The 24,337-nt window shown below is 42.2% G+C and overlaps 1 protein-coding gene across 1 annotated transcript in view; it reads right to left on the reverse strand.

Moving 5' to 3' along the window:
* The window catches only part of FMNL1 (formin like 1), a 75,311-nt gene extending 53,158 nt beyond the window's left edge, over positions 1-22,153 (reverse strand). The window contains exon 1 of the mRNA XM_077252648.1: positions 21,653-22,153. Coding sequence (XP_077108763.1) covers positions 21,653-21,811 — 159 coding nt within the window. The 5' untranslated portion in view covers positions 21,812-22,153. The remainder of the gene's footprint in view (positions 1-21,652) is intronic.
* Positions 22,154-24,337: the final 2,184 nt, after the last annotated feature.

Consider the following 24,337-nt stretch of genomic DNA (forward strand, 5'->3'; position numbering starts at 1 on the left):
GGGAAGGTGCATGTAAATGTTTGGCCCCGCCGTGATGCTCAGAGCGGTGGGACTTAGTTTGAACAGTCATTCTGTGCTGACAGAGTCCCTTTACGTTACATAGGTTGACAATCAGGTCTAGAGCCAATTGAAGGGCAGAAAATATGTATTATAGCCCCCTGCCATATGTCATTTATAATACTCTCTATTATATCACAGAGGAGTATTTAATGCCCCTTAGAAACCAAAGCCCAGGTTGACTTACCTATGCACCCTATATAGCTACACCCCTTGATGCATTTGTATATTATCTAGATGTAATAATTGTTGGTTCTGTTTTTCAAAAAGGATCATCTTATACAATTCAATATCTAAATTATTTTGTTTTATAATAAAAGAGAAAAAAACTGTTAAGGTTTAATGAGTAACTGCATTTTTAATTCTTATGTTATAAATTATTAGTACATGTGAAAATAAGCATACCATATCTTATCAGAGAAACCTGCTTCTATCGTCTCCAGGACTGATCTCTCATCCTCAAAATTCTCAATTCAAGGGTAAAATCTGGCTTCGGTGAATACAGATTTTTCCATCACTGAGATAGAAGATGACAGTTGGTGCTCATAAAGTTCTATAGAGAAGGTACAGCAGCATGTTTGTGCCAGCCTCCAGCTAATCCCTCTCCCTTCTCCATAGAATTTTAAAAGCACTACCTGCCATCTCCTATCTCAGTAATGGCAAAATCTGTCTCCACTGAATACACATTTTACCCATGAGTTGACAGTAAAAGATCAGTCCAGGAGGTGGTTTCTCTCATAGTATGCATTACAACGTTGCTTCTCTTCATGTATGCTAGCGATTTAATAAAAATGACAGGCTTCTTTAAGGGCAAGGCCTGCAACAGTAAAAAAAACAAAACAAACACATATAATGTGTTATCCCAATTCAAGGGTTTAATGACTTGTGTAGGTGTTACAGTGGACATGACCCATAATGTCCGGGGTTCAGGCCACCCTCAGTCTACCCCTGACTATGAAGGCTCTAGGTGGGTCTCTGCACATAGTTGTATTCAGTATATCTGTTTGCAGAGTTCTCTGAAGCAGGTGTCAGTTTGTTCCTCCTCCCTGTGGGTTTCCTGCTTCATAGTCCGGTAGCGTCATCTTCCTGTGGCTGAGTTATGTTAAGGGGGAAGGGCTGAGGCGTAAACAGTCAATGCAAAAAATTAGACAAAAATAAAGCAACCGCCACTGACATTACTAAATTGCCGAGTTTGAGTCTGTATCCGATAGTGGTAATAGAATGTATCAATACTCTTTAAGTGTCTGTAGTGCTACTGTTTGATGGATACTGTTCTCATTAATAGAAAACAGGAAAGATCAAGGGTGTCTGTAAGCTAAGACCCCTTCAGTATAAAAAATGAGGAGAACTTAGACTGTTCAACAGATCGTTCAAAACGGCAGAGAACTACAGGGAAGCAATATCTGTGGTTCGCTTTCCTTTACCATATCCATAATACTGCAGCTCTGCGTGCTGAGATTGTCTCCTGGATAAAAGCACAAGCCCACCACATACTCATCAGTTAGGGTGAGTGTCCACGGTAAGTAAACGCTGCGTGATTGACGCTGCAGCGTCAAACACGCAGCGTCCAGATGTTCCAGCATAGTGGAGGGGATTTTGTGAAATCCCGTGTCCACTATGCGTGGAAACCCGCACGCGGCGGCCCTGCGACTCCGGACATGCTGCACGTCTTTTCAGATCGCAGCATGTCCGTGCTACCTGCGGCGACGCTGCGTCGCCGCAGGTAATATCACAGGGCCCTATGGCGAGGGGTGCGATGATCCCGGATGTGTACTGTACACATCCGGCATGATCGCGTCCCAGAAAGGGGGCGGGGCTTAGCGCCGAGCGGCTTCGCCGCAGTGGCGATACTGCCGGCCATCCTGAGCGTGGACACGCAGCCTTAGAGCTGCTCTCCATTAAAACAGAGTGAACACTCATAATGTACAATGTAATAACCAGTGAGAAAGAAGTAAGGTAAATTCCACACATATGCAGTGACATAAAACCCTTTGGGTATGTGTTCATGAACGCACCTGAAAAAGAGCTAAGTAAACACAAAAAAAGTGAACATGTGCACAGAAATGTCAAAATGACTTGCCAAGCATATGTTCTGACTTTTCTAATTTATTTGAACAGCTTCAGGCTTCTAAAATTGTGACACGGCTGAAAGAAGGGACTGGTCTATTCTTCTGGACCAATCTTCTGGTGGCAGAAAGGGCACTTCAGGGAAAACACTCCAGCACTTTCCTAAAGCGTCTTCTGCTTCAAAAACAGCAATGTGATTAGGTTGCCTGATCATTCCACTGACATCACTTCTGCGCTGCAGAGGTGGCAAAAAAGAAGGGATGGTATTTATATTGTAGTGGAGATAAAAAAACAAAAACAAGCAACTTTCATTGTAAAAGAAGGGGGGTTTAGTGTGAGGGTAAAGTATGAAGAGACAGTAAGCGTGGTGGGGAAAGTTTGAGGGGAGCACAGTATGGAGAGGGGCAGAGTATGGGCGAGCAGCGTGGTGATTAGAACAGCATGAGGAAGACAGGAATTATGGAGGGAATAGTGTGAAAGAGGAGCAAAATATATAGAGGGGTTAATGAACATGGAGTACAGTGTAGAGAGATAGTATGGAGAGGTGGCAACATGGGGAGCAGTGTGAGGGGACAGTGGGAAGATTGGGCGGTGGGAGATATTGCTAACCAGAGAGGGGACAGCATGAAGTGGGGAAAGTATAGAGGTTATAGTTCATGAAGGTGGACAGTGTGTAGGTTACAGTTCATTCCCTAGGACAGTTTGGCTGTAATCATTTGTAAGGGCGAACAGTGTAGTAGTTATGGCTCATAAGAGAGGACATGGTTATAGTTCATAAAGGCGGAAAGTGTGGAGGCAATATTTTGTGGGAGAGAACCGGATAACGACAATGAACTATAAGAGTGACAGTGTGGGGGAGGGGTCATAATTTGTGCAAGGAGCACAGTAAAGCACATTTATTTATCTAGTGGCACAGCACAGGCAGATTTTTTTTATAATGGAGCATTATAATACTGTTATTTTTTAGAGCACTGTGTTGGGATGTGTTGCAGAACACTGCAGAAGAGGAACATCTGCAGAGACAAGCTGTGGCTGTGAAACGTCAAAGGAGTCTGGACAAGATGGACAAGAAAACAAAGAATGGTGGTAGCGGGCTTGAAATTGCAATTGTACTAAGATTGGTTCTGTATTAATGTACAGATTGTGATTCTGGTGATGTATTCATGTACTGATGATGGCTTTGGATCTGTATTCGTAAACTGATGGTGGTTCTGATGCTGGATTCATGTATAAATGATAGTTCTGGTGATGTGTTCATATATGGATGATGGTTGTGATTCTGTTTTAATGTACTGATGGTGGTTTTGGTGCAGTGTTCATGTACTGATGGTAGTTCTGGTGCTGTGTATGTATGCTAATGATGGTTCTGGTGTTGCATTTATGTACTGGTGGTGGTTCTGCTGCAGCATTCATGTAGCGATGGTGATTCTGCTGCTGCATTCATGTACTGATTATGGTTCTAGTGATCTATCCCTCTGCTGATAGTGATTCTGATCCTGTCCAAAGATAGTAATCCATAACTTGTCAGATGACAAGCTACATCGCTATGTTAATAAAGTAGTGTACTGTCTGACAAGTTATGGATTACTACATCTGTATTTATGTTAGTAGCATTAAATCTTTGTAGGCCCCTCCCCTACTCTTTTGGCTCTCCTTTGCTTCAGGCTGAACTTAATAGAAGACTGTGATTTGTCTCATATGCTGCAATACTGTGTTATTGAAGTATATAGTCTAAACCAGAGGTCCCCGACTTTTCTGACCTTGAGAGCCACATCCAGCCTTGAGAAAGGGTCGCGAGCCACATTCAGTTCTCGCCCCCCTCACAATAGTGGCAACCAAAGCCCCCATTACAGATATAATGGTAACCAAATCGTTTCCACAAAAATCACCCAAAAGCAGTATACAAAGGTCCAGGGGTTCCCAAAATACCCCCCATTCAGTATTCTCCTAAAAAGCACTCCCAAGACACTGTCACATCCAGCTTCAAACACCTCCTCTGACAGGTGGTATCATCTTGTCTCCAGCGTACCATACTTAAATTATCTCAAAAGCCCTAAGACCAGAATATGTGCATCCAGATCTGCTCTTCTGTGCAGGGCTGCTCACAAAATTCACCATTTTCAGATGTGCTCTTCATACCTGTTTGCTAGAACTGGAGCTCATGCACCAAGCTGACAGACAGCCGCGAGCCACAATTCATGGGACCGTGAGCCACATGTGGCTCCCGAGCTACAGGTTAGGGATCCCTGGTCTAAACGATCAGACCATTGTAGGTTAAACCCCCGTGAAAGGAATAGAAAATATATATATTTTTTGATTATATTATTATTATTAATAATTTTAAAAAAAGAAAGACATTTGTTTCAACTCATACCCTTTGAGGATAAAAATAGAAATGCCAGAATTGTGTTTTTTTTTGGACCTTACCTCCCTTAAAAAAGGGATCAAAATGTATGTACCTCAAATGGGTATCAATTAAAATGTCAGCTCACCATGCAGGAAAACAAATAAAAATTTTCACAAAGTACTGGTATGCTGCTTGAGTGTTATAAAATACTTTAGTCAGATATTTACATGGTTACTGAAGAACAGTTATATATTTAATGAGTTTTCAAACTTTTATTGACAAATGTATGCAAAGACTCACTATTTAAAGTGTTGCCCCTTATTTTTCAAGTCTTTTGCTCTTTGCCCTGGCAGCTGGATATCAGCTTCTGGGCCAAATTCCAACAAAGGAAACCCGTTCTTGCCCAATCTGTGCTTGGATTTTAGCACAGTTTCTGATATTTAGATCTCACTTTTTTTTTTTTATTAATGGCAGTGATCTTAGGCAAAATGGTGAGTGAGCCCTTGGATTAAAGGTAACCCCTCACATGAGTGGTCTCATGATGCTTTACTGTTGACATGCACAGGACTCATGGTAGTGATCACTTTTTCTTCTCCGGACATTCATTCTTCCTGATGTCCCAAACAGTCTGGATGGGGCTTCATCAGAGAAAATAACTTGTCAGGAAGTACAGGGTTTGGACTGCAGAGGACTGGGGTAAAGTTATTTTATGTGGTGAAGCCCCCTTTAGTAACTATAGAAACATCTACCTAAAAGATCTTAAGACCGTGAAGCAGTGAGATTTGTAAAAAGCAAAATTTGTGACAGTTTCAAAACTTTGTGTATTAAAACATTCCTTTAACTAAAAGTTAAGAGGAAAACCAAGGTAATACTTTAAGAACAGTCACTGCAGAGTTCAGTGATCTAGTTAGATTCCCAATACATATAATGTAATATTATCTGTAGCTGTTTCATATTATTAGTTAGTAGTTTGTCCCTTTCATAGAATGTGTTTGCAAAATAAACATATACGTTTAAACCACCGCGTATCTTTACAAAATAAATGCGCTGCCCCACTGGCAGGTTTCACCATTGGTCATTGCCACATAGCTCCTCTTGAGAAAGCCTTCATAGGCGAAACATGTTGAGGGCAGCTCAATAAGTTTTTAATGTAGTTAAAGATAATAGCACATTCTATGTATTCACAATCTGGATCACAGAGTTTCGTACTGACTTCTTAGACTACCAGCTTGGTTTTTCTTTTTGAAATGGATTATTAAAAGTTATGTTTTAATATATGGAAATTAGATGAAGCAAAAACAAGAGTTGCTTTTCTTTCTCGCCTTAGTGGCACTCAAATTGTAACGTCCCTAAATAACTGCACACTACGTTGGACAGTGGTGACACTTTTGGTTTTCAAAGAAAGCAATCATTTTGTTTTACCTAAAATTCAGGTGCAATTCCATAATGCTGCCGAGTTTGGGTCAGGAGACCTAACTGTTTCATGGACTTCTGAATTCTGCCCACTAGTGGAATATGGACACTTAATTTGGTCATTCTATCTGTAGCTCAAAAGAGCAATTAAAGAGAATCTGTCAGCAGATTTTTTTTGCTACCTCGTCTGAGAGCAGCATGATGTAGGCAAAGAGAACATGAATCCAACCATGTATCATGTAGTTTACTGGGTGCAACGGTTCAGACACAGGTTTAGATTTAGCAATGCAGTAAAGCTGAGAAAGCTGCCCCCTTCCAAACCAAGCTTTCTCTATAGATAGTGAGCTGCTTATCACAGGATGGGGCGGAGTCAGACTAGCATGCACATGTTGCTATAGGTAATGTAGCCCAGGCAATATAATCACCAGGTGATAACACATTCATTGAAAGTAAACAGCACACAGCCTGACCTGTGACATCACTGAAATCTGTGTTTTAACCCCAACCTCATACTGTCCTCAAATTACACAGCAAAAATCTGCTGACAGATTCTCCTTAAGAAATGGATGTAGTATTTTTATCTCCTGACAAGTATTAAGGAGGACAGGACTTGTAAGGAATTGGAGAGATCTTTGCAGACAAGTACTGCTTCTGCTGGGTCATCCACATCCCTATATTATATGGCTACATTAACCAGCCATTCAGAGATCTGGAGTTAATTTCATCTGGAGACTGAGCTGCCTGATGGCGACACTCAGTGAGTCACTAATGCAGGAAGGAAATATTGGCCAATATGCAGGCAGACCGATCATGTCTCCTCGTCAGCCTTGTCCCATGACCTCCATACACATGTATGTGATTACAATGCAATATTACATCATATTTGAAGTTCTTGCACTAGATTTGATATTTATGTAGGTGAAAAGTGTCCAACATTTGGTGGAACTAATACTCCTAGAATCCCCCATACAGATGCAGTTGCTATAGCTCCATTACAACTGGAAAGGCACAGGTTGGACGACTTCCATGATAGAAGTTTTGTCTACCTGCAGGTTACGAGGGCATATATGAGTACATTTATGCCTGTATATATATATATATATATATATATATATATATATATATATATATATATATATATATATATATATATATATATATATATATATATATATATATATACACATATATATATATATACATACACACATACACGCACGCACACACCAAAAGTTTGGACACACCTTCTCATTTTAAGATTTTTCTGTATTTTCATGACTACAAAAATTGTACATTCACACTGAAGGCATCAAAACTATGAATTAACACATGTGGAATTATATACTTAACAAAAAAAGTGTGAAACAACTGAAAATATATCTTATATTCTAGGTTCTTCAAAGTAGCCACCTTTTGCTTTGATGACTGCTTTGCACACTCTTGGCATTCTCTTGATGAGCTTCAAGAGGAAGTCACCGGAAATGGTCTTCTAACAACAATCTTGAAGGAGTTTCCAGAGATGCTTAGCACTTGTTGGCCCTTTTGCCTTCACTCTGCGGTCCAACTCACCCCAAACCATCTCGATTGGGTTCAGGTCTGGTGACTGTGGAGGCCAGGTCATCTGGCGTAGCACCCCATCACTCTCCTTCTTGGTCAAATAGCCCTTACACAGCCTGGAGGTGTGTTTGGGGTCATTGTCCTGTTGAAAAATAAATGATGGTTCAACTAAACACAAACCGGATGGACTAGCATGCCGCTGCAAGATGCTGTGGTAGCCATGCTGGTTCAGTATGCCTTCAATTTTGAATAAATCCAGAACAGTGTCACCAGCAAAGCACCCCCACACCATCACACCTCCTCCGCCATGCTTCACGGTGGGAACCAGGCATGTAGAGTCCATCTGTTCACCTTTTCTGCATCGCACAAAGACACGGTGGTTGGAACCAAAGATCTCAAACTTGGACTAATCAGATCAAAGCACAGATTTCCACTGGTCTAATGTTCATTCCTTCTGTTCTTTAGCCCAAACAAGTCTCTTCTGCTTGTTGCCTGTCCTTAGCAGTGGTTTCCTAGCAGCTATTTTACCATGAAGGCCTGCTGCACAAAGTCTCCTCTTAAGGGCTCATTTCCACATGCGAGGCACACGTCCGTATCTCGCATGTGGAAACCAAGCTGTGGAGCCAGCACTCCAGAGCGGAGCGTGCGGCCGCATAGGAACACATGGAGCTGCACAGCTCCGCTCCAAAGTGCCGGCGCCAGAGCTTGGTTTCCACATGCGAGATACGGATGTGTGCCTCGCATGTGAAAATGAGCCCAAACAGTTGTTGTAGAGATGTGTCTGCTGCTAGAACTCTGTGTGGCATTGACCTGGTCTCTAATCTGAGCTGCTGTTAACCTGCGATTTCAGAGGCTGGTGACTTGGATAAACTTATCTTCAGAAGCAGAGGTGACTCTTGGTCTTTCCTAGGGCGGTCCTCATGTGAGCCAGTTTCTTTGTAGCGCTTGATGGTTTTTGCCACTGCACTTGGCGACACTTTCAAAGTTTTCCCAATTTTTCAGACTGACTGACCTTCATTTCTTAAAGTAATGATGGCCACTCGTTTTTCTTTACTTGGCTGCTTTTTTCTTTCCATAATACAAATTCTAACAGTCTATTCAGTAGGACTATCAGCTGTGTATCCACCAGACTTCTGCTCAACACAACTGATGGTCCCAACTCCATTTATAAGGCAAGAAATCCCACTTATTAAACCTGACAGGGCACACCTGTGAAGTGAAAACCATTTCCGGTGACTACCTCTTGAAGCTCATCAAGAGAATGCCAAGAGTGTGCAAAGCAGTCATCAAAGCAAAAGGTGGCTACTCTGAAGAACCTAGAATATAAGACATATTTTCAGTTGTTTCACACTTTTTTGTTAAGTGTATAATTCCACATGTGTTACTTCATAGTTTTGATGCCTTCAGTGTGAATGTACAATTTTCATAGTCATGAAAATACAGAAAAATTTTGCATGGTATATTGACTGGCCCCATGTGGGACACCTAAAAGGACCAATTTTAGTCAATAAAGTCCATCGAATGCCACCAATATCCAGCATGTTCACCTTCCTTAAAATACCCACCGCTGCCATGGCGTCTCTACAGATTACATTACAATGTATTGCAGTGTACCTTCATTTTTTTATGCTTCGCATTTCATGCAAAAATCACACAAAAGTGGAGCATCCCTATAAAACAAACTTAAGACCATATCACACACAGTAACCGGCTTTACACGCTGCCTTCTACAAACTGCACACAACATTCCCAGCATAATACAAAACAGCAGATGAATGACAGCATCAATTATATATGAAGCATTTCTGTGTAACCTCAAACTAACCTCCATATCAATTTCAGTTTGGAGGCCAAACCTCTATAGGACGCTTTCCTGCTTAAACTGTACGTTAAAGTCAGTTTGTCATATTTTAGTTACGGTGGGGACAGAGACATAACTTTAAGCTTCTGTGCCCCAAATCTGTAACTGTAATCCTACCCATCACAAGCCATGTGTAATACTGGCTCCTGCTTATGTGGCATTTAGGCCTCCTTGTTCTCTAGGGCTTGGGTGGAACTGCCACCTTTACACCCTCACTAACCATGCACGCCAAATTTTATGGATGCCAGTCAATGTAATAAAATGCACTGGTGGAGGGGGGAAAAAAGGGTTTAAAACCATGTATTTTTATCAGTCCATATCTTGATTCACACCCTGTGAATGTGTGTTTAAGCTTTGTCGAAGGACGGTGCAGTCCACCATCATTCACAAGATACTTAAGAGAAGTGCAGCTGTCTCTAGGTTGCAGTGGCACCTAGGAGACTTGATAACCAGGAGTTTGGAAGATCTCTTTTTGTAGGTAGGTATACCTACAACTGTGCCATGGGTAGGAGTTTGTAGACTTATATTATTGCTAGATCCTACTGGTCCCTAAAATTATACCATGGCACACTTCAACACATTCAGAGATAAGAAATTAAATCTCATGCCCTTCACAAGGCAAATTTTTATCGGGTCCCATGATCACAGCGGGATCTGGTTTCTCCAAATGTGAGTGAACTAGGACATACAGTCATGGCCAAAAGTGTTTGCATGATTGAAATTGTTCCAGAAAATGAAGTATTTCTCCCCAAAAATGATTGCAATTACAGATATTTTGATATACACGTTTGAAGTAAAAAATAAACAAACCAAAAAGTGCAAATTAGACATAGTTTCACACAAACCCCCAAAATGGGCTGGACAAAATTGTTGGCACCCTCAATTTAATATTTGGTTGCACACCCTTTGGAATAAATAACTGCAATCGCTTCCTGCATCAATCAACAAGTTTCTTACAACTTTCAACTGGAATTTTTGACCACTCTTCTTTTGCAAACTTCTCCAGGTCTCTCATATTTGAAGGGTACCTTCCCCAAAAAGCAATTTTAAGATCTCTCCACACAGGTGTACAATGAGATACAGAGTCAGACTCATTCCTGGCCACTTCAGAACCCTCCAGAGATTTGTTTCCATACATTTCTTGGTGCTTCTTGAAGTATGTTTGGGGTCATCATCCTGCTGGAAGACCCATGACCTAGGATGCAAACTCTGCTTTCTGACACCGGGCACTACATTACAACCCAAAATCCTTTGGTGATCTTCAGATTTCATGATGCCTTGTACAGTCAAGGTACTCAGTGCCAGAGGCAGCAAAACAACCCCAAAACATCTTTGAATCTCCCCTATATTTTACTGTAGGTACTGTGCTATTTTCTTCTTTCGGTTTTCGCTAAACTGTAGAGTGATGTGCTTTACCAAAAAGCTTGGTCTCATCTGTCCACAAGACGATTTATCAGAATTATTTTGGCTTACATTTTGGCAAATTGAAGTCTAGCTTTTTAGGTCTCTATGTCAGCACTGGGTTCCTCCTGGGTCTCCTGCAATAGAGTTTAATTTTATTCAAATGTCAACAGATTGCATCAGTGTTGGTGTGAACCAAGTCTGCAGGACAGCTTGAATTTATTTGAAACTTGATTGGGGCTGCTTATCCACCATCCAGCCTATCCTGTGTTGCAACCTTTCGTCAGTTTTTCTCTGCTGTCCAGGTAGATTAGCCACACTGCCAAGGGTTGTAAAACGTCTTGATTATGCTGCGCACTGTGGACAAAGGAACATCGAGATGGACTTGTAACCTTGAGAACCAAAATAGATGAACAATTTCAACAATCTCAAGTCCTCAGACCGTTCTCTTCCCTTTCTGTTCTCCATGCTTAGTGTCGCGCGCACACACACACAGACACACAATGCAAAGATTGAGTCAACTTCTCCCCTTTTTATCTGGTTTCAGATGTGATTTTCATATTGCCCACACCTACTACTTGCCAAGGGTGAGTTTGAACGACCATCACATGCTTGAAAAAATGGTTTACCCACAATTTTGGAAAGGTGCCAACAATTTTGTCTGGTCCATTTTTGGGATTTTGTATGAAATTCTGTCCAATTTGCCTTAATTTCCCTCAGTTGTATTGCCTTGTTCCTGTACACACAAATAAAATAAAACATGTATAACTGTAATACTTTTCTGGGAGAAATACTCAATTTTCTGGAACCATTTCAAGGGTGCCAATATTTTCAGCAATGTTAGCAAGTATGGTGAATGTTGGGGGTGTAGTATTCTATCTACAGTACAAAGCCTGATATAATTGTATTATAATCATGTACAGCAATCAGAACACTACCCCTTCCAATATGATCCAAGTATAAATCAGTGATTTCCGACACTAGCTCTACAGCACTGGCAAAAGTACAACTCCCAACATGTCCATTTCCAGGTTGAAGACAACAAATGTTGAATATAATAAAATTTTGCTATGGTTGGATCATATTGGGCGCACTGTCCCAAGTATAGGCTGCAATATGGCCATGGTCCCGATAGGTGATGTAGTTTGTCAACAGATTGTGACACTACTGTATTATTTTAATTTGTATTTAAACATAGCGTCAAAATCACGTGTCCCCATGATTTACAGACTATGAAATGATGACCTCTAGGGATATTTAGCACAGTCATTGAACACGTAGTTTCCAGCTGGTTAGAAAGTGATCAACAACAGAGGCCCAGATGGGTGCGTTACGACATGTTGCTCTATCTATGGTCACACCCAACATCTGTTTGGTAAGAAATATTCCACAATCTGCTAGGATTCTAGAACCAATCCGCAAAATCATTTTAACAAACCAATGAGATTGCAGCATTTAACAATCGTAAGACATTTATAAGTCACAAATTAAGACTGGGATAAAAACAAAGATGCAACTTCCAAGCCAGTGCATGTAGGCAATAAGTGTACAGTTGGGCCCCTATCAGAGTGTGCTACTCTCCCAGAATATCCAAGACACAGTAAAAAAAAAGTCCTTCCAAAAAAGCCCCCACATGCCGTACAAACAAATTGATTATCTAAAACCTGACATATTTGGATGGGATTGCCCTATTTTACGTGTTTGGGGACCTTCTGACTGTCCCTGACATTTAATGCTGGGGAAAAGAAGGATCCAATCACTAAATGGTTGTTCCTTTTGTTCAGCAGGGAGATAAGCCGCAGCCAGGAAGAGAAGTCAGGCAGTGGCTCACTAAGAGTACACAGGAGTGGAGACGAGTCTTCCCATGCATGGGCGGGAAAATGGTTTACCGACAGCTATCTAGTTTGTATGGCCACTTTAACAATCAGCTGAAAAATATCCAAGGTGAACAGGTATCTAAGCTTTCTGAATGTGATTTTTTTTTACTATTTGGCAAACAGCGACTTAAAAGGACTTGTGTAGCATACAGGGTAAAATATAAACATCATGTTAACTAAGTAATTTCCAAGTTACAAGTAAAAATAACTAATAGATAACTGGTGGTGTTTCAGCCATCTTTCTACTCAATGTCATTGATCATCTGTAAAATAACACCGGATTACGTACCGGTAATGCTCTTTTATAGAGCCACGACAGCACCCACTGAGAGAGGGGATCCGCCCCTAGGAACAGGAAACCCTACGGAGAGATAAAAGGGGCGGTCCCCCTCGCTCCCACAGTTTGGGTTACAGAGATTGCGAGGAACCGCCCACAAGTTTTAGTAGGTCATTCTATATTAACATTTCATCTTTGACTTAATCACGTATATTTACAAGAACCAATCACCCTTATCAGTGCTCATATGTAAACTAATATATAAGGGAGGGAAGTGAAGGGGTGCTGTCGTGGCTCTATAAAAGAGCATTACCGGTACGTAATCCGGTGTTTTCTCTTCGCCACGACAGCACCCACTGAGAGACTTTCAGAGATAGCTATTTGGGGGGGATTATCGTGTTAAGAACTGATCTACCGAAACACAAATCAGTGGAAGCAGATAGATCTAATCTATAGTGACTATAGAAGGTAATAGGCGAAGACCAGGTTGCGGCCTTACATATGAGTTCTATTGGAACCTCTGCTCGCTCTGCCCAGGATGATGCTATTGCCCGGGTTGAGTGTGCCTTTACAGTCTCGGGTGGATCTTCCCCTTTAGATGAATAGGCCAGGTATATCGTCTCCCGAATCCATCGAGATAATGTGCCTTTTGTGACACCAGCTCCTTTCCTTTGACCCTGGAAGGAAACAAAGAGAGCCCTGCTCTTCCTCCAGGCGCTAGTCCTGTCTAAGTAAGTCATTACAGCCCTTTTCACATCTAAGGTATGGTATTTCTCCTCTTCCTGATTTGTAGGATTATCATAAAAAGTAGGAAGAAGAATTTCTTGAGATCTATGAAACTTAGTACATCTCTTAGGTAGGTAGGAAGGGTCTGTTTTCAGGACGATTCTATCTGGAAATATCGACAGAAAGGGAGGATCTACTGATAGTGCCTGCATGTCACTTACCCTTCTTGCCGATACTAATGCGACAAGAAGAGTAGTTTTGAGAGTAACGTGTTTAATGTGAGCTGAGTGTAGTGGCTCAAATGGGTGACCTGTCAAGGCCTCAAGGACTAGATTAACATCCCAAGGCGGTATGCGGGGAATCTGAACTGGTTCTGACCTCTGGCAGGCTGAAATAAATCTAGTTATCCACCTATCACCCGCTACATTGTGACTATACAATGCCCCTAGAGCAGAGACTTGTACTTTTAAGGCTACGTTCACATTAGCGTTAAGCTAATTTGCGTCGGGTTTGCGTCGGCGACGCAGCGGCGACGCATGCGTCATGCGCCCCTATACTTAACATGGGGGACGCATGCGTTTTTTTGTGTTGCGTTGTGCGACACATGCGTCTTTTTTGCCGCAAGCGTCGGACCAAGAAAACGCAGCAAGTTGCATTTTTCTTGCGTCCGATTTTCGGCAAAAACCGACGCATGCGTCGCAAAACGCAGCGTTTTTGCGTGCGTTTTGACGCGTTTTTGCGTGCGTTGTGCGTTGCGTCGCCGACGCAGCGGCGCACAACGCTAGTGTGAACGTAGCCTAAGGTATTAACTGAAAGACCTAAGTCACGTCCTTTCTGGAGAAATTCTAAAATGTTAAGTATAGGAATTTCGTTTGACAAGGCCAATGGATAAAGACTTAGAAACTTCCTCCATACTCTTACATATATAGAAGTAGTGGATCTTTTCCTACTTAATAATAGAGTATTAATTACTTGATCAGAGAAACCCCTTAATTTCAACAATTGCCTCTCAAATTCCAGGCTGTCAACCGTAGACCCTTCACATGAGGGTGGTTGAATGGCCCCTGGAAAAGAAGATCCTGATCCTCTGGGAGAATCCATGGATCTGAGATGGACATAGCTCTGAGCAGGGAGAACCATGGTCTCTTTGGCCAAAATGGGGCAATCAGGATTATATTGGCTTTGTCCTCTCTTATCTTCCTGATTACTGTTGGTAGAAGTATCAGAGGAGGAAAGGCATACGCTTTCTGAAATGTCCAGGGTACCTGGAGAGCATCGAGAAAATCGGGTTTGTCGGATTGGAACATTGAAGCGAACTTTTTTAATTGCCTGTTGTCTCTGGTAGCGAAGAGATCTACCTCTGGTAAACCCCATTTTACGGTTATCATTTTGAAGATTCGATGATTTAAAACCCACTCCCCTTGGTGGAGGGTATGGCGACTGAGGAAGTCCGCTTTTGAATTGTTCACTCCTCTGACATGTAGTGCTGATAGAGATAGTAGATGTTTCTCGGCTATAGTTAGGATGTCTTCGGCTATAGACATGAGTGTTCCTGATCTTGTTCCTCCTTGATGATTGATATACGCTACTGATGTCATGTTGTCTGACAGAATCCTTGTATGTGTTCCGTGTAGCTGCGGAAGGAATTCACAAAGAGCGTGATGGATAGCTTTTAGCTCTCTTATATTAGACGAGTCGTCTGACTCCGTAACCGACCATAGACCTTGGGCTACCTGATCTCTCATATGTGCTCCCCAACCACTAGGACTGGCATCCGTGAATATTGTGTTTGAAGGTTTAACTACCCAGGGGACCCCACTAACCAAGTGATCTGGTTCTAGCCACCAGGATAGAGATTTAATTACGTCTTCAGAAAGGGAAATTTTACTGTCTAGATGACCTTGTAATTTTATTTCCTCATGTAAAATTGCATATTGTAAACACCTTGAATGAAATTGGGCCCATGGTACTGCTGGGATACATGACGTGAAGGAGCCAAGGAGGGACATGCCTTGTCTTAAAGATATTAGAGGTTTATCTATTACCGACTGTACCTTATTTCTTATTGTCAATTGCTTGGATTGTGGTAAGAAACATTTTTGGCTTATGGAGTCTATTATAATCCCCAAGAATGTTTGTCGAGTAGTTGGAAGAAGTCTAGACTTTTCCCAATTCACCAACCACCCTAGTCTCTGCAGGGACGAGACCATATTACACAATCGTTGGTGACATTGTGACGGGGAACTTCCTACCACTAAAAGATCATCAAGGTACGGAATTATGAGGGTATCTTTTACTCTTAGGTATGACATTACTTCCGACATTAACTTAGTGAATACCCTTGGAGCTATTGATAGTCCAAAGGGCATTGCTGTATACTGAAAGTGTCGTATACGTCCATTCAACACAATCGCCACGCGGAGATATTGTTGATGTTCTATAAAAATTGGCAGATGGTAATACGCATCTTTTAGGTCGAGTACCGTCATAAAACAATGGGGAGACAACAGTTTTATGGTGGATCGGATAGACTCCATTTTAAAGGTTTGATTCTGCAAAAAGGTGTTCAATTTTTTAAGGTTCAATATGGTTCTGAAAGATCCATCTGGCTTTGGGATTAAAAATAGAGGGGAATAGAACCCCTTTTTTTGCTGAAGAAATGGGACTTCCACCAAAACCCCTTTGGCTAGAAGGTTCAATACCTCCTGCTCCAAAGCCTCCTGCTGTAACTGGGTTTTTAAAGAAGTCAATAGAAAGGAGTCCGGCGGGACTCGGGAAAATTTTAATTTTAGGCCGAAGGCGATGATACTATTTGCCCAAATGTTCGAAGTTATTTTCTGCCATTGATCTGAGAAGGAAGACAATCTACCTCCGACAGGCAGATCTGTTCTAACGGGGTTTTTCCTCAGTTTTGTAAGGGCGCTTCCCAAAAAGTGCTCCTCTCTGTCTGGTGTCTCTAGTGGCCCAGCGATCTTGGCTCTTGAAATCCTTCCTCTTGTTAAACATGGGCTTTCGGAACGCCCTCCTATAAGATGGAAGGTAATTATTATTAGGGAAGCCCTTTTTCCTCTCCCCTGCTTTGGTCAGGATCTCGTCCAGCTTAGTACCAAATAGGTACTCACCCTGACATGGAAGACCACACAATTTGGATTTTGTCTGGGGATCGCCTTTCCAGCCCTTAAGCCACAGGGCTCTACGTGCTGCATTAGTCAGCCCCGCCGACTTGGCCGCTAATCGTATTGAGTCAGCAGATGAGTCTGCCAGGAAGGCTGTAGCACCCCTAATTAAAGGTATAGAGGCTCTCAACTTGTCTCTAGAGAGACCGTTTTTAAGTCCTTCTTCCAAGTCATTTAGCCAGACTAGCATGGACCTAGCGGTGCATGTAGCTGACACAGCCGGTTTTAGGGCTCCCGCACAAGATTCCCACGCTCTTTTAAGGAGAGAGTCGGCTTTGCGGTCCAAAGGATCTTGTAGTGAACCTGAATCCTCCACAGGTAGCAGGGATTTTTTAGATGTGGAAGCCACTGCTGCGTTTACTTTCGGGGCTTTTGACCAGGTCGAGAATTCCTCATCATTAAAGGGATAACGTCTCTTTGAAGATGGTGGTAGTCCCCTCTGCCCCTGGCTTTCCCACTCTTTTTTAATTAAATTTTTAACTGCTGCTATTACCGGAAAGGAGGGTCTTTTCCTTTCGGACAGCCCAGCGAACATTATGTCCTGCTGTGTTTTAGGGGTCTTAGAATCCTCGATGCCCATAGTGTTACAGACGGATTTCACCAGGTTATCTATACTGTCGGTGGGGAAGCACGTATCTTGATCCTCATCCGAGGAAACATAATCCCTAGAAACATCCGAATCTGCATTCTCTAATTCGGAAGATTGGTCAGATATGGGTGAAACATACTCTCTTGTCCCCTTAGGACGCGTTTCTTTTCCCGAACTATGCAGGGCTTGTAGTTCTTCTCTAATCAACACTCTAATGTCCTCAGATTTAACCGAGGCCTCTTCCCGTAAGGTGGAATCAATGCATGGTTTACAAAGTTTCTTTGTGTAACTATCCGGAAGGGGCTGAAGACATATCGCACACTGTTTGTGTTTCGTTTTTTCAGTACATTTTGCCTAGAGTGTTAGAGAAGAGGGGACAGCAATCAGCTTAATAGGGTAGATGTACACTCACCCCAGTGAAGCGTCTGTGAAGGTACCGGCTGACGGGGAGGAGACTGCAGAGGCTTGCTCTTTTTAGAAGATCCACTCCGCTTGGATCGGCTGCTGCTGCTGGCATGGCTGCGAGGAGTAGTTGCGGTGGCCTCAATAGAAGACATCGCAGGGTCCTGTGCCGAATCCATATTGGACGCCGGAGCGTTACCGCCGGCGTCCTTTTCACATGGGGGCCGCCATCTTCTTCCTGTTGAACCCGGAAGTGCTAATCACTTCCGGGTCGCGGCCATATTCCATATGCCCGCGCTGTCACCGGCACCAGCGCCGGCGCCGTCTCCTCCCTCTCCTCGGAAGCTTTTCAGCTTATACTTCCGGGGGGCATACTGGGGCTCCACGCCGTATAAGCGCTCGCCGAGGACGGCGCAGCGTTCCCAATTACAGCGCTAACTCCCCGCAGACGTTCCGGATGACTTTCTGTGAGCCAGCCACCTTCCAGCCCTGGCCTCACAGCGTCTGCCAGCAGAGGGGGGAAGCTGACACCAGGACCCCCGACGCTGCTTCCAGCTCTGGAGCCCTTGCCGTCCTCACAGGTAAACCGCGCAAGCGGCATCCAGGCTAGGCATCCTCTTCTCCGTGGATTTCCCATAGGAACAGGAAACCAAACTGTGGGAGCGAGGGGGACCGCCCCTTTTATCTCTCCGTAGGGTTTCCTGTTCCTAGGGGCGGATCCCCTCTCTCAGTGGGTGCTGTCGTGGCGAAGAGAAAATTGTAATATCAGTGGCATTTTAGACACCGGAAAAAAAGAGCCCAAAATTTATCCAGCACAGACACCAAAGGTGAAAAGCCATCTCTCCCAACTCCCTCACGTGTGTGATGGCTATAAAATGGAAAGATAAATGTCCATATCTAGTTCATAAACTTTAGCATAGAAAATTGTCCAATAGTCACTAGTGACTACTGGACAATTTTTTTATCCTAAGGTTTATGAACTGGATATGGACATCTTACAAACTGGCACACTGGTATAGTGACCGGAGACTGTCCACAGTCTTAAAAGGAACCACAAGTGAGGGTACAAGCTGCTCATATGGCATTGTGGTTGCAGCAGAGTTCTTGCAGGTTGTAAGCTTTTGCGTGGAGATGAGTTTTCGTGCAGCATTTGAACTGAATTCTCCGAGTTGTGGCTAGCAAATGAACGGACTGAGGAGGATGCTTCAATAGTCAAGGAGTGAGATGAGGGCATGCACTACCATGTTTGTTGATTCAATGTTAGGAAAAGAGCAGATTTGCAATATTTGAGGAGTCAGTATGTGGTGGACATTATGTAAAGATAGATTAAATTTTTGCCACAAGAAGTTTGAGAAAGTGGAAGGAGGAGTAGGATATTGCTGATAGATATGGCTGATAGACACTATGGAATTCTGGGCAGCAGATATGAGACATCTCAAGGTTTAGATGGAAAGGAAGAGGGATCCTAGGGCAAAGTCCTGAGGTGGGCAATATGAGGAACTGGTGTGTTAATGGGAGATACCAGAGTTACAGTTGGATAGTATTTACTGATCGGCGGTTATTTAAACCTAAACTGTCAGCAGGATTTTGCTAAGTAAATTACAGGCATTGTCAGGTTGGCAGTGTTAAACTGATAAAAATGATACCTGGGGGTGAAGAAATCTGTCTTGTGGTTCTTGTGTAGACCTGCCCACAGGCCTGTCCCGAAGAACAGACTGTCTCTCTCGCACTCAATAATGAGGAACAGGTTTGTGCTTTGGGGCGGGCCTGTGGGCAGGTCTTTCCCTGGTTTCTGTGGCTTAGAGGAGGAATAATAAGACCTGCCCACAGGCCACCCCCTGAGCACGGTAATATCATTAACTGAAAACTTCTAACACTGATTACACAAGAACCAAAAGACTGATTTCTTCATCTCAGGTATCATTTTAATCAGTGTAAAAGCACCAACTTAACAGTGCCTGTAGTTTACTTAGCAAAATCCTGCTGACAAGTTCACTTTATTAGCCTGTTCATACAGGCAATCTGTGCTGAACAATCTGTAATAGATCACTCAGTGCGCATGGGTGGACATTGTTCTCATCAGCTTAAGTCCTGTTTACACAGAGCGACGTACACTGCAGAGAACGAGGATTTTTTCTGCAGCGCAAAAGGTCATTTTGCCCAACAAATTAGCATTTTTCTTCCTAGGAACACCTGTTCACGATAATTGTGCAGTGTAAATGGACCATAAGGGAATGCCATATATGGTCACTTCAAATTTTTGTTTGGTATGCCAGGGGTGATAGTAAGCCAATTTCTGCTGTGTGCAGTTGGAGGGACGCCGTGATATTGACCGTCAGATTGTAAGATTCCTATGTGGATGTGCTAGTTTCTGAACTAGGGGGAACATGAGAGTTTGTAAGTATGGTAGATTGTGGTTAGATATGAAATACATTTGAAAAGGATTGACAAGATACAAAGGTAGGTAAAAATCAGGGAATCAGGGACGGGGTGAGTCCCTTTTTGTGAGTAGAGTACCAGTGTGAGAGAATGAAAAAGGAAGTGATTGGAGTGTGTAAGAAGCTGAATGGCATGTGTCATTGGTGATGGGAGGGCTAGTACAGCTCTGACTACAAGTTGTTTTATGCTTACGGTAATTTGCAGACAGTATTTTTTCCTCTACAGCACCGTCTGACAACTTAATTCTTGCAATCCCATTGATCACACATACAGATTAATGCCCCTCAACTCAACCGCCTAAGTATATAGTATCACGTCCAAAACTAAACATAATACTAGTTTGATTGTGGTATTGTGCTTGGGGCTGTGCCAGGAAATCAGGGCACTTTTTGTTGGATATGTTGGAAGCCATGTGAAAGGTTTATGAACCCAATAGCAATGCAAATTTTGGACAGCCCATTTTTTCAGTCCTTATTAGAGCTTGCAGAGATGTGGTGTGAAGCATCTTGGAAATTAACGGGCACCAGCAGTGATGCAGCCGGCAAACTATGCATTTACATTGTGGTTCCCCTGGGGAAGTATCTGGCTAAAAAGCCTCCTTGTGAGAAGTTAGTCTTTGATGCACCTGCTATTTTACTCTAGTTTATACAATCCTTTATCTCTTTGTGGATTCTCAGGAAAAATCCTAAAAATATAAAAAGGTTCATGCTGCTGGAATTGCAAGCAAAAGGTTAACTTCTATTCATGTTAGGACAACCTGTGGTTCTACCAGAGAGACACCTAACAATAGTTGTAGTTTTTTTTTAAACACTTGGAGGTCCACAGGTTATAGATCACAGTTCTAGGAAATAAGCTATTACAAGTCAATCTTCCAGTAACCACCTGACAAAGAAGCAAAGCAAATTGTATTAGTGACTATTCCCTGACCTAAAATGTTAATTGGCCTGTTTAAACCGACCAGTAATAAACTGCCGAACAGCTTGTCTGTTGTCCATCAGTGGTCATTTTATGGTGTGGATCTGTAATGGTCCCTGGGTACCATTATTCTTCCTGGAGTGTTTTGGCTGGATTATCAATATAACCAGTGTTCTGAACAGATTGGAATTGTCCCTTCAAAATCACATTTTATGATGAAGCAATGTGTATCACATGTAAGTAAGACTACTGTGAAAATGGTTGGAAGTTTAGAAGCATGTTGCATCATACTGGTGCGCTACACAACCCAAGGAGATACAAGAACGCATGAACTATATTGTTCACAAGGTTGTATTTTTGGAACCAAGCATGATGAAATTAATTTGAGAATCTAATTTCCTTCAGCTTATCTCTTAACACTACATATAGACATACAGTAAATTTACCCCAAGTAGATATGAAGCTACAGATCCTCCATCCATTCTATATCGTATTTCACACCCTTAAATCTATACATACAGTCAGCTTTATTTATAAGGTCTGCTTACCAGCACCACATTGAATTTTTCTTCCAGTTCTTCCGAATTTGGTCTTGGAAGCTTGGAAGATGATCCTTCTCTTTGTTTTTGAGGTGGAGTCCCATTTGTTGGCTGTGTCTTTGAGTCCCGGGCCTGGAACATATCCAGGGTCCCAGCTGCGTTCCCCATAATCCAAGCTGCGCCTTGTTTCCACGCTCCTAGCTCCAGCCTTGATACTTACAGTGATGGGGGACAAGGGTTATGTGAAGACAAGGAGAAGATGTATAAAGTACAGGAGACTTACTACAAAGTAGCAGTAAGGTTTGACATGGACACACCCAACTTCCGATTATGTGGTCGTCTTCTATGCATCACATGCTTGCCACAACGACCAAAGGGTACAAGCAGAAGGAAGGAAGGTGTGGCAATAGATTTTTGCAAGCAAAATAAGTGATTTACTGAGGTACAGAAGCAGAAATGACATCGTAATGTGTCTCGCCCTCTCCTTTCATGCTGAGGTTCTTCTCTACTGTGTCAAGATTCACTTCTTGTCTGGTTGCTAGAACTTGCTTGTGTGGCTGGCCCTTTTATTGGACGTTTAGGAGGGAAGACGTACGACGCAGCTGACCACAAGGCAGGAGGAAGTAAGGTTTCAAAATCAGATGGTAGATGTTGAGAGAGAGGAAGGATAGTTGGTTTAGGTTCTTAATTTTTTCTTCCGAAGTCCAAAGGATGCTGTCTAAAAAGTATATAGAGGAATAGTAGTATACAGCAGGAGAAGATCAATGCAGGGAGCGAGGTGGAGACACAGAGAATGGTGTATGCGGTGATAGAAAGGCAAGGTGCATGTGCTGAAACCAAATACCACAACAGGTTATAGGATCTCCGTACCTTCAATATTCAGGATCTGTTAACCCTAAAACCCTGCTAGGAAAGCTTGAGGTTTCTTAATTTGCAGAACATTTTACAGATAGGAAGTAAATAAAAGTACAAAAAAAAAAAAGGATTCTCTAAAAATCTTAAAGACACAAATTAACAGAAACTATCTGGCCATATCTCTATGCTCCCAAGAAGCAAGATGAATGCTGTAGCTGGTTGTGAACAAGCTAAGCGTAGTCAAATATGAAAAACTCTACTGTTCTCATAAAACCCTCCCAACTTTGAGATCAGCTGCATCTCTGTACTGGTACCCAGGCACTAAGTACATGCAGCCCCTCTTTCAATTTGTCCTTTGTTTTTCCAAGAGCTTTAATTTTGATGTACATTTTATTGGTACCATGTTTGGTGTTCATACATCTATCTGGTAAAAATGGGATAAAAAGATAAGAGGTAAAATATCCCAAACATTAATTTGACTATTTTTGGCATTTCTTTGATTCAGAATATGGGATAAATATATGCTTTTAATCGTTCGGACATGTGCGTGGCGATACTTAATGTTATTTTTCATATTTTAATCTTTTTTTGTGAAAAGTAAGAAGATTTAAACTTTTACATTTATTTTTAAATATAGTTTTCATTTTTCATATTTTTTTTAAATTATCATTTTAAAGGGACTTGAACGTGCGACTGCCTGCAATGTGGTTTTTCTTTTACATTATTTTAGAATACCAGCATTTAAGAAATTGGTAGGGCCAATGGTCTGTGATATATAATTATGTATGTATCACCCATGTATAGTACATACATATACACAAAAAAGTCACAGCATGCACTAGTTTGATCTGGGTTTTTTTTTGATCAGACTCGCCCATTAAACTCAATGGGTGCATTAAAAACCAGATACCATACCGACACCATCTATACGACATCTGTCTTCTGTATCTATTGCAATTATTAATATAGTAAACCATATTTGGACTATATTTTAAAATGCTGGCATATAAAAAGGATGTAATACAGAACTTTATAGAGGTGAAAAATAGTTTGTGCAGACAATCATAAGAAAAGTCATTCTGTTTCAATCCAGAAAAAAAAAAAAAAAAAAAAAAGAATTTGCTTGTCTCCTTACCCAAATTGAGCAGCTTCATATATATTCTTATGATCCTGTAGAGGTAGGATCACAAGACCCTCAGCTAGTCTGTGCATCATGGTCCGAAAAATCGTAGTTACTTACCGATAACGGTATTTCTCTGATCCCATGATGGCACCACGGAGAGAGGGGTCCGCCCCCAGGGACAGGAAACCTACAGGTGAAAAAGGGCGTACCTCTCTCCCACATCAGTTGGTTAACAGAGCCTTATACAGAACTTCAGCTGCAATTTGATATTTACACAAATTAAACTTAACAATTTTTTACTTAACAGAGGCACCGTGACTAAAGGTAACTAACTATACATTATAGTGTGCACACCTGTGTGTGAAAAGGGAGGGAATATACGGGTGCCATCATGGGATCAGAGAAATACCGTTATCGGTAAGTAACTACGATTTTCTCTATCCCCATGATGGCACCACGGAGAGATTTACATAGATTGTAATTTTTTAGGGAGGGACCACTGCCTCTAGAACCCTTCGACCAAAGGTGAGATCAGAGGAGGTCAAGTCTAAGCGGTAGTGTCTGAAAAATGTAGACTGGGAAGACCAAGTGGCCGCTCTACATATCTGTTGTATTGAAGCGCCCGCTCTTTCCGCCCAGGATGATGCCACTGCTCTGGTCGAGTGCGCTTTTATATTCTCCGGGATGGCCGTCCCGCTGGAAGAGTAGGATAGGGC

The sequence above is a fragment of the Ranitomeya variabilis genome, chromosome 4, assembly GCF_051348905.1.
Source record: "Ranitomeya variabilis isolate aRanVar5 chromosome 4, aRanVar5.hap1, whole genome shotgun sequence".
In the NCBI taxonomy this organism is placed as follows: Eukaryota; Metazoa; Chordata; class Amphibia; order Anura; family Dendrobatidae; genus Ranitomeya; species Ranitomeya variabilis.